This window comes from Balaenoptera physalus (genome assembly GCF_965194825.1).
Source record: "Balaenoptera physalus genome assembly, chromosome: 6".
Lineage (NCBI taxonomy): Eukaryota > Metazoa > Chordata > Mammalia > Artiodactyla > Balaenopteridae > Balaenoptera > Balaenoptera physalus.
Window position 1 is genome coordinate 104,091,439 of NC_138885.1, and position 12,051 is coordinate 104,103,489.

Consider the following 12,051-nt stretch of genomic DNA (forward strand, 5'->3'; position numbering starts at 1 on the left):
GTTAATGTATGCCATTTGGAGGTCAGGAACTGACTCCTATAAATTGTTAGTTATTTCTCCCACTTTTCAACTTCTTTAAAAGACTGATTTAGAGATAAATAGAATGATGAAAGTTGAGGCCTGAATATACTGGGAAAATTCTCAGTGAATTAAATGCCCATGGAATCAATGCTTATTAAATATCCTTCTACATGTATGCTTTATCTTTTCTTTACAGAGAATATTTATTTATTCTTTGAAGAGTGCTGTATGAAAATAGGTGAATAAAACATTAATGCCCTCTGATAACTTAAAGTATAATACAAGGCTCATAATATCAGCACAAGAGAACAAATTAATGAGTTTATTAAGTGCAACATGTAGTATACTAGCACAAAAGCCTTTGTAGATCAGAATGTACGAGGGGTGCTACTCTTATAGGGTTTCTCTTATAGGACCAGAGCATTTTATTGTAAAGAGTAGGGTCCTCTTTTTAAGACTGTTATGTCAGGTGGTACCCAGCTCTGATATATACACTGAAAATTCCTCGATGTGTTCTTTAACTCAGGACTTAATAATGATTAAATGACTTAAACATTTACTGGGAATGATATCTCCCATCTCTGTTGCAAGAATTATTGATATTTACAGTACAGTACACACATATAAATAATAAACTATGAAAGACTGACACTAAGTAAAAATGTCTAAATTCATGATCCTCAAATTCAGACCATCCTGGATTCAAAGTCAGCCTCCATCTATTATCAAACTTGAGCAATTTACATAATGTCGCAACCTCTGTTTACTTAGTCATAATATAATAAAACTAACTGTACTGAAGTAAGTCCCCCCCGTCAGACATATGACAAGTATGAACTGAATAGCTAATATATCCCAGCCACTGTTGGGGGTGAGTATACAGCAAGTACACAACAAACAAACAGACATAAACCCTTGCCCTCATGAGCTTTCTTTCTACTTGCTGTGAGAATTAAGGATTTAGTACAAATTCTGATGCACATTTAGTTTTCAAACAATGTTGGATATTATTATTGTTAATTGATGATGGAGAGAAGGAGGAGGATTTCAGACACCAGTGCCTCATTATGGAGTTGATAATGACACTCAACTTCACTAAACTTCTGTATCTGGGGGAATATTTCTGGTCCGTGGCCCCTGACCTGTGTTCTCCATCTTGATCATCTCCCACAGGGGATGATCGGAATCAGAATCTGCAGCTCTTGATTGGGGAATCTTTATCACTATGACCCAGTCTTTGCTGGTGCACTTATTCTGTGACTAACTCAATAACAAGTACTTGTTAATTGATTCTTACGAGAGCATTAAATTCCCTTCTATACACGCTGGAAATATTTCTAATCACTTAAAGACCATTTCATAGATGATGTAAATTATACTTTTTAAAGAATAAAATGTCAGTGTTTGACTGAAACTGGTCCAGAATAATTAGGGAAAAAAGTCCTATGTAATGTTAGAAAAGCAATATATGCATAGAGAAACCTGAGGGTGTGATTAGTATGATCAGTTCTCGGGAAGTTCGGGTGTTATGGAGGGGCCCTCAAAGTAGAAGGGTTCAGAAGAGTCTGGAAAAACACTTCCAAAACTGATTAACCAACAATAGGTTTGTGTTTATCTTTTTTTCCTTAACTTCTACAAGTAGCTTCCCCCACAAAAGTCATTTTGGAAACTTATCTTTCAAAGTTCGTAAAGACATCAATGATTTTAGTTATCTTCACGTAAAGAGGGTAATTTATCATCTAGTCAAGTGTGCATGTGTCTGCCCGGAAAGCTGTGAGCTAACATACATCATACTCAGTAGCTTCAAGGATTTGGTTTGCCTTCTTAGGTGTGTTTGAATATAGAATTCATTTCAATCTGACATTTTTTTACCTCTCATCATATTTTTCTTCTAATTAAGTTCTATAAATGTATCCTCTCCCCAGTTTGAGCTGTAATAAATTCCTTTCCTGAACTGGCCTTCTGAAAGTCACAAACCAACATTATGATGAATTACAAAATGAATAATTTCCCTTCTACTATGCTTATTTTGAGCAGCAAAGTGCTAGAGAAAAGGGAAACTGTTTCACTAGAAAGAAGGCCCTGCTCATAATAGTTAACATGCCTGTGAGTTGAACAGTTCCAACACTGACCCCAGCAGATTTCCAAAACTGGATAGGTCTAATGGAAGGACATGATTTTTCAGCTCAAAATTCTGGGATTTAATGGTATTATTGGAAGGGATCCATAAGGAGAAAAGTTTTGCTCTCATGTAAGCCCTGGAGTTCCTCATGTAGGTATGGACCCAGACCATGATTTCTTTGGGAAGTTGATTTCTAAAGTCTTTTTTGCAGAAGAAGGGAACAGTGCCATTCATAGAATGGACTGTGGGAGAAATGAATGTGTAATTCTTATTTTTTAAGTCATTATTTGTTTCACTTCACTATATAGGCAAGTAAATGCATTATGTCTTTGATTTGAGATGGCTATGTTGAAGCTGAACAATTTGTTGCTAATATTTAGGCTGGTATTTTAATAGGTACTTAACATTGGGCACATTCGTTCCCATTACATTGTACATGAAACGCTGTATAAATAAGATTAAAGCATTGCCATAGATAAAATATCAGGCATTAACCTTTGAGACTCTTGATTTTAGAATGGATTAGCTTCAATAAATAAATAAACAGCCACAATGATCATAGTCTGGTTCAAATAATACTGCTCAATGTGTTAATCATTAATTTTACATACTTCTTTCTCAATTCCCTCTATGCCTTTATAGAGTGGGAATTGTCTTTTGCATCCTGAATTCATTACTGTAATTTGTGTACTGTGCATTGACTGAAGCAAATTTAAGTGACATATTAGTGCAGAATTTGAGCTCCTTTTCTTTGTGTAGATAGTGGACCATGGAGTTAATGTTTCATTTATAGAATTTATTATAGAGCTATGATAATGTGGTTATGATTCATGATCTTTTCCTGGATAATGCCTGATTTAAGATATACTATAGTCTGAAAAGAAGTTTGCTTTTATATAATAAGCATGGCTACTGGTCCAAATATCCTAACACCAAATTTTCATTGGCATAACTTTTCCTCCCTGAAAGATAAAAAACAGAATTATTGTTTCAAACCAGAATTAGACGTGAGCATTCACCTAAATCAACCATCCCATTTTTCAAATGAGGAATCTGAGATCCAGTGAAGTTAATTAGATTGATGGCATTCAAGAAGCCATGAGCTAGAGCTATAGCCAGGACGTCGAACCTGGCTCTTCTGGCTTCTGAGCCAGCATTCCAAGTAAGCCGTCCTGCCTGGCTGAAATGGATAATCCCTGCCATTTCATTTGTTCCCAGTATGAAACCATTCACTGTTACCTCCTCATAACTACCTTTTCTTCTCTTTCCCTGTGTAGCATCGCCACGCACCCCCACAAAGACATCCTCGTCTCCTGTGGGGAGGACCGCGTCTGGAAGGTGGTGGGGCTCCCCAAAGGCAATGTGCTTCTCACAGGATTGGGCCACACCGACTGGCTTTCGAATTGCTGCTTCCACCCCAGGTCAGTACACACAACTCCCAGAGACAGCCTGATCTCTCCAGGAATGCACTTGTTTACACTGTGTCTTCACTCTGCTGGCTTTTATTTATTTATTTTTCTTAAACCACTTTATTGAAGTGTGAATAGGTGTACATATTTAATGTATACAACCTGATAAGTTTGGAGTTAAGTATACATCCTTGAAATCATCACTACAATCTATACCATAAACATATCTATCATCTCCAAAAGTTTCTTCCCATCCACTTTATTTTATCATCATCCTCATCATTATAAAAACACTTAACGTAAGATCTACCTTCTTAGCAATTTTTTAAGTCTTCAGTAAGTATCATTTGCTGTAGGCTCTGTGCTGTACAGTAGATCTCTAGGACTCTCTCGTCTTGTATAAATGAAACTTGAAACTTTGTACTGCCACTTTTCTCTCTGCAACCCCACCTCTTCCACTGAATTTTGAAATGTGTAGATAAATGCTCCTTTGGCTTTCCTTATATTGACTTTAGATTGATTGCTTTTGATATTTAGTACATGTAAAACGTAGTCCACATGCTGATGCATTTAAAAAGAGTGATAAGCTTCCCAGGACAAGCATTAGAAATGCTCCTTGTACTCATAAGCTCTGAAAAGGCACATGAATTTCAATAGTGCATATCAATGTTTACTTTGCCTCTGTTAATCTTGCATGTTTTCCTTTTAGAATTAAGTTTTGTACCAAAAAGGATCAGGAGTCAGTGATCAATTTCTTTAAAAATTTCAATGATACTCAAGACATTAAAGAAAATAAAGCAGAACAGAAAGCATTGAGCCCTGTAATTTTCAGGATTCACTGAATTTTTGTACCAAAAGAACCGGGGCACAGAAGGAAAGGCATTGTTAAACACACATATACATTATTCTGGTAGCAGGAAGCTCTGCCCACAGTTGCTTGTGGTCAGCTGCTATCCCTAATCCCAACTGTCGTCTCTTATTCAACATTATGCTTAACATTTGTTAAGCATCTGGCTGTATCTGGCTCTTTCTAACAGTCTCTGGTCTCACTACTCTTGGAGATGCATAGTCCGTAGTGCAACTTCTCAACCATTCCATTGGGAAATTTTGGTCTTAGGAGGACATTATTGATTTATTTATTTTTTGTTTTCACAAGACGTTTTTTTCTTAAACCATCTTTGTCTTATCCTTAGTATGAATGTCAATGAAATTAGATTGAAAAAAATAACTAAATTGTTCAGAAATTTGTGTGTTTATGAGAAGAGTAAACTAATTTTTTAATTTTAATTTTTGAAAATGTTTTTAAAATATAATTTTATCTTTGGTACTAGATGTTTGAATTTAATTTTTGAACATGTAATGTGTTCTGTATCTGGTATGTGGATAAACGAATCTGCACTGCCTCTCATGTCTCAGGAACATAAAGCCCATCTTGCAAGCAGAGACAACACAATTAGAAGTGTAGCCTATCACTTCTGTAGCTGCTGGGCATACTAATCAGATTTCTATAATACCCTGTCACCATGACAACCCGTGATTCTGAAATTTTCTCATTAGTGTTTGACCAGCACATGGTCCTTTTAATAGATCTTCCTGTTTTCCCAGTCAATTACTGAAATTAAAATGAGGTGAAATACATCATTATTCACTCATAGTATGAATTTACATTCAGTACTTTCTTTGGCAGAACTTTAGTAAAATGCAGCCACACTCCTTTTTTTCTAGTGCATGTGGGATAAAAATAATGGGAGAAAATACATTTAACTATATGTGTTTTAAGTAAGAGATAATGAATAGCAAGTGTTCCATTTGTAGAATTGGTGAAAATAATAAATGATTATTAGAAACAACAACAAAAAAGCTCTTTTTTATTTGGGGTACAGATCGGTTCTGAAGGAGTTTATATTTCAGGCCTCAGACATTTTATAATGCTTACTGTATGTAAATCAACACCAAAGACCATACATTATGGACTATAATATATATCATATATGCATATGTATACATACATAATATTTATGCCTTAAAAGTTATTTCTGAAACTTAAATTTGTGATATTTGATTTTTATTTTTGCTTAGGTAATTTGGTTGGTAAAAAAATAATTTATTGTTAAAGATAATATCTTTCCTATTTATATACTCATCTATAATCAAAGAATCAAACATAAAATAAATTTGATTCAAATATGACACTTTAATCTGCAGTTGGATCTTTGATTAATAAGTGCAGTCATAGTCTTCCTCAGAGCCCATCTTTGTGATTAGCTTGATTCTGCTCCCTTGGATGAGGTCCAGAGTAGACACATTATAATGTGACACCTGCCTAATTCCTCTGCTCTTCACATAGAAAAATAAACTCTTACATTTTCTTTACTTTATTTTTAATTGCAATTGTTCCTAGTTGAGTGTTTTCTGTAACTTCCAGTTGTATGTATTCCTGATTACTATGACATTCGAGCCACTGTGTCTCCTGCCACAGTGACATAATTCAGATTTCTTTTGGGGATCAAACCCACTTGATATGACAGTGGTATATACACTGAGTGACCCAAATCAGTCTTAGTCGTCTTATTTCCCTTGTCATAACGGACACCTTCAATACATAAACGACAAACACAACAGGCATAATAATATTAATATCAGGCAAAAGAGGACTAACAGAAAAAAGTTAAACTGGGAGGGTTAACTAAATATCACTTGAGGATCAGATAATATGATGTTGAAATATATAAAACAAAGCTCGTAAATAAAAGAAAATTCTGACGAAAGTATAGTCATCAGAGTCAAAGACTTCAAAGTATATCAGTTTTTAATATGTCAAGTAAACAAAGTTACAGTGGAATTAGAGAAATTAATAAAATAGCAAGTGTATTTAGTATTATATATTGAACTTTATACTTTATGAAGAGAGATTGTAGATTCTTTGAAATCATTCATTGTTAGGTTTTTAAAAATATATAACTCTTAAACCACAAATTTAACATAAATGAATTCTTCAGAATAACAAATATACAAACTAAAGTTTGTGAGCAAGATTCAATAGTAAAAGAAAATAAATCAATAACTGAAATATAATGAAATCTGAATTATTAAAAAGTAAATAAATGAATATTGGGTCAGAGAACTATAAACGGTTATTACCTAGTTGATAAACAGTCCCAAACACAATACTTATCAAACTTACGAGATGTAACCAGAACTGTGTTCAGAGTAAAATTCATCACTTTGACAGTTTTATTTTTAAATGAAAAAAAAGAAAATAAGTGAATTATGAATTTAAATTAAAAAGTACAACTGGTCAACAAATATAGAAAAGCAAAGAATGGATAAGTGAAAAGTAGAAATGAATGAATTAGAATAAAAAGAGTACATTTATATTAATCCAAAAGTTTGTTTTCAAGAAAAAATAATAAAATAAGGAACTATAATATTGAAATAAGTAGATAACTCAAAAAAAGAAAAAATACATGTAGGAAACAGAAATATTAACCTTAGCAATTTGGAAAGAGTTAAAACCACAAATACAGAGATAAAAAAATATATATGTTTGGAATTCTTGATAAAATAATAGATTTCTATGAAAATAAGCATTACCAATATTGAATCAAGATGGAGCAGAAACCCAGAATAGATTAATAACAGTGGAAGAAACTGAGTTCTAGAAGATCTGCTTTTCATTCCCATCTTCTGAAGTTTTATGACTGAGTTTTAAAAACTTTATTTAAAAAAAACAAGATAAATTAGTTAATTTTTAGGTTCATTGAATTTTCTGAGGACAAGAAAAAAATGAAATTTTACTACTGGTTTCACAAACATAGCAAAAACATAATTTTAGATTGGGCAAGTGTAGTACCCCCGCCACAACTCTAGGCCCTTTTCACAATTATAGATACAAAACTTTTAAAGAGAATGCAGAAAATAGGATTCCGTTGCATGTTTAAAAAGAGCGGTATACAATGACCAAGTAAGATTTGTACTTGAAAAGCATGGAATATGTAAGTGATCCAACTATGAGGACATCATATTATAAATTATACTAATAGTTAACATTCAAAGTTACTTTCAAGTTGTTGGGTAAAAATCTAGCATCTATACTTAAGACACAGATGTTTGCAAATATTATTAAGCCCCATGTGTTGGAATTGACAAGGAGAATGGCTTTTGGAACAGCTGGGAACTAAGAAGGTCTGGCAGGTGAGTGTAGAATCTAGATGCCATGAAGTCGGATGGGTCAGACGAGGAATGGGTATTCACGGGTAATAGAGCAAAGTGGGGAACATAAAACCAAACAGGCAAAAATACCTAAAATCCAAATAGAAGCAAGGCCTCTTTGTCTAAGCCTTCGGTAGCTATGCAAGCATTGTTACTTGTCCAGTTGGTATTTATTCTCAGTAAAGGTTAGCCACATTTTTTTTTTCCTAATGATAATGGTTATATTTTATTAAAATATTTTCAACACTGAAATTTTATAACATATTTATAAGTTAAAAAATAAAATGTATGTGGAAAACTTTTAACTATAAACACTATACAAATATTATACAGACTCTACAAATTGAAGGCAATTTAAAACTCTTACTGCAAAGGCTGTATTCTTTTAAAATAACACTATACATATAACTAAATCATTGTCATCTGTTGTTTACAGTACAATTGGTTTTGATTGCATCTAAGTTTTTATGTTCCTTAGTAGAATTTGTGAATCAAGACACTTTTTTAGGAATGACATGGGTAACTAATCACTGTAGAACCATCTATTATTACATATTTACCACTAGATGGCGATCATACAGTGGTAAGGTAAAGCACCCTTTGCATTTACTGGGTAGACTGATGAACTGGCTGTTGAAAGTGATTCATTGGTTGCTGAAAATGATGAAGGGGTGGAGCAATGCAGAGAATGTGCATTGGTGCTGCCTTTGCACTGTTGAAAGAATGAAATGTACAATGCCAAAAAGCAGGAACCTTAAGCATAATCCTGTGCAAGGTAGACGTCATGCTCTAAAACTGCTAAAACATGGAATCAGAGTTTTAGGTTGCCCAAATTAGAATCCTACCTTCACCTTTGCTAGTCCTGTCAGTTTTCTTGTCTGCAAAATGGATGTAATAATGATATCTACTTTGTGGGTTAATTATGAAGGCTAAATTCTATCATATATGAAAAACACAAGTTCTGTTGCCTGGCACCCATATGCTCAAGAAATGTTACCTATTATTATTTTTTATTCATTGATAGGTATGTTGAGAACTTAGATCAGAAATTTTTATAAAACTGGTAGCCTTGAACACAGTGGGTTAGGAAGGAAAGACTATATTGTGATGTCTGGGTTACACCAAGCTAGAATTAGAAGAATGCTCTCAAACCATGAAACATTTGAGGATCATGTCTGAAGGTCTTACCAAGTTAAAAATAAAATCATTTATAAACTGAAAAACAAATACAATTAATGCAAAAAGATGTATGTTACTCATCTGTCCTTAGCCCTTAAAAATGTGTCTCTTTAAAAATTGTACCAAGAAGCTCATCGTATTTTGCTTTTACAGAAGAGAGAAAGAATTCTGCATATTTCCTTTTTTTTAGGTTCTAGAAGGAAAATAATTGGCTAGAAACACAAAAAAAATTACTTTTTGAAATAAAAAGTATTTAAATTGAAAGCATTTAAAAATAAAATATTTTTGTTGTTTTTGAGGAAAGTAAAGCACGTAATGTTTGACCTGCTCTGTCCACAGGCATGTATTATTATTGTTGGCCCATTTAGACTAGCTTTGGGCAATTGAAACAGAGTTGTATATCAATCTCCGGGTTAATATTAATAGATCAATAAAACATATGCTACACTACCTTAATAATACATCATTTGGTCTTTACCTCATAAAGGAGGACTGCTCAATGACAGTAACGTGGTTTTGAATGTAAATACAATGTCCAGTTCTCTGGTACTTGAGGTTGCATTTTCTTTGATATGACCACAGCTTATTACGTGAAACAGCATGTATCTTCCCAGATATCTCCATAAAATGAAAGTAGTTGGGATTAGTGGTTTAAACAATTTCACAGTGCTGCATTTTTTTTCCTGATCTCACTGCCTGAGACAGAAACAGAGCTGACAGCATCCTGTTAAATATAACTTCTACCCTTATAAGCTGATTTATGAATTTGTGAGTAAATGGGTCTCTACAAAATCCCTCATATTCTCTGTTTGTGGTACAAGCTACCTGTTCATGTATTTATACAGTGCCTAAAACCATAGTATGAAAGCTCTCTGACAGGTATATCGTTTAGTTATTAAAAAATAGAAGCATGGTTAACCGTTTTATTTTCTATAAACATAAAGCCAAGAGTTCAAATTTCAAAAGATAATGAAGGGATTGACGTACCATTTCCCTAAGATTGTGATGTTCTGAGCTTCAGAGGTAGATACTTTCATAATCTGGAAACCTCAGTAGATTTTTACCAAGATAATTTTGAGGTATACCTATTAAATAATAAAATTCCACTTTATATTCTTTGAAGAGGTGTATGTTATGCCTCTTAATATAGTTCTTAATATAGTTTGTTACCTGTATGTGAAGAGGCTAAGCATAACAACATACTTCTTTAAATGTTTTTCTGGTCTAATTCTAAAAGTAATACATGATCACCATAGAGAAAAGTGTTAAGAAAATAAAAATTTCCCATAGTCTCACAACTCAGTGCAAACTTGGAGAGACTGCCCAAGGGCTGTCCTCGGGCAAGTGGCAGAATCTGGTTCTACATATAAGAAGCACCTTCTAGGGCTTCCCTGGTGGCGCAGTGGTTGAGAATCTGCCTGCCAATGCAGGGGACATGGGTTCGAGCCCTGGTCTGGGAGGATCCCACGTGCCACGGAGCAACTGGGCCCGTGAGCCACAATTGCTGAGCCTGCGCGTCTGGAGCCTGTGCTCTGCAACAAGAGAGGCCGCAATGGTGAGAGGCCCGCGCACCGCGATGAAGAGTGGTCCCCACTTGCCGCAACTAGAGAAAGCCCTCGCACAGAAACGAAGACTCAACACAGTCATGAATAAATAAATTCTTTAAAAAAAAAAAAAAAAAAAAAAGAAGCACCTTCTAAAGTCAGCCTTGTTTTCATGTGTCAGTGTGACAAAGAACCAGGTAGGTCATTTTATTTAATATCAGAGAGCCTCAGTTGCTCATTTGAAAATGGGGATTACCGACTTATAAGCTTTTCATGAAGAATGCATGAGAAAATCTATCTAAAACATTTAGCAGCCCTGGGCTCAGAGTAAGCATTTGGTAAAAGTAGCACTGTTGGAATTGTTTGGCAGATTCTAGTCGAGATCTGGTTTCCTCTGAAACCAATATTGTCTCCAGGTCTGTTGGCCTGTCTCTCTCTTTCTAGCAAGGAAAAAAAGAAAAAAAAATCTGAGGAATACTATAAGCTTATTTAGGGCAGGGTCTATATCTTATTCATCTCTGTATCCTTGGGACATAGCTTATCAATTGAAACATTATAGGGAATCAATAAATGTTTAACTAAAATGAACAGAGTAGAAGATAATAGACCAGGAATATGACCACTTTCTCTCATACTCTTGGTAGTATCATGTGATTATACGGATATACGCACAAACATACACATGCATACACACACGCACCACTTGTTACCACTGAGATCGCTTTATCATAGGAACTTAAAACCTAATATTAGTCCTTCATTTGACATAAAAACCCTAAAATATAAAATCTTCTCTGAATAATATTGCACTGAGGATAAATTTCAGTCAAAAGTCCAATCATTAGGGGAAGAACTTCAAAAATCTCTCCTTCATAAAAACAGAGAGAACATTGGCAAAAATTGTCACAATCAACTTTTTCAGAACTCTAGAAATTAACCAAGCATGGACCAATTAATGGAGCATTTATTAAAGAAAAATTACTGCACCCGAGTAAGAATGTGACCTTTTTCATGTTTTAACTTGCCCCATCCCCATCCCTTTCTTTCCCCAACTCTGCAGTAGTCTTGAAAACCAACTGCTTCACAACCATGGTAGCAAGTAGCAGAGCAGAACAAGTTTGAAAAGCTCCACAAAGCCCCATTCTCAGAGAAATGTCACTATATGAACTTTCAAGAAACCCCCTGGAAACCCCTATTTGCAGGGCCCTATTTGTTTTTATTTGACCTGAGTCAGGGCTTACTTTGTGTGAATGGACTATTTTCCAGGGCATTTGTAGCAAACAATCAGCAGTACATGTTTAATATTGCAGCTGCCTGAGGTAACAATAACAGTTAAGCAAACAAGAAGTTAAGCAAAATTCTTAAACAGAAAACCTAGATAATTAAATGTCCATAGGGAGCATTGAAACACTATCATGTTCCTAGGAATATCAACGGACACATGCATTTAAAGGGCATGCTCAGGAAAGACTTGAGAAGGGTCTAATCTCTCACAGCTGGCTGAGCTGTGAAGTTCAGCTCAAGCAGGAAGTAAAGGCTAAGTAAGGCAGAGTTGCGAATTTCC

At 34.6% G+C, this 12,051-nt stretch overlaps 1 protein-coding gene across 2 annotated transcripts in view; it reads left to right on the forward strand.

Annotated features, from left to right (window-relative positions):
• SPAG16 (sperm associated antigen 16) overlaps nucleotides 1-12,051 on the forward strand; it is a gene marked incomplete at its 3' end in the record, with an annotated part of 901,411 nt that overhangs the window by 418,403 nt on the left and 470,957 nt on the right. For both annotated transcript variants that reach the window (XM_082467474.1, XM_082467475.1), the window contains one exon: nucleotides 3,421-3,564. In XM_082467474.1, coding sequence (XP_082323600.1) covers nucleotides 3,421-3,564 — 144 coding nt within the window. The remainder of the gene's footprint in view (nucleotides 1-3,420; nucleotides 3,565-12,051) is intronic.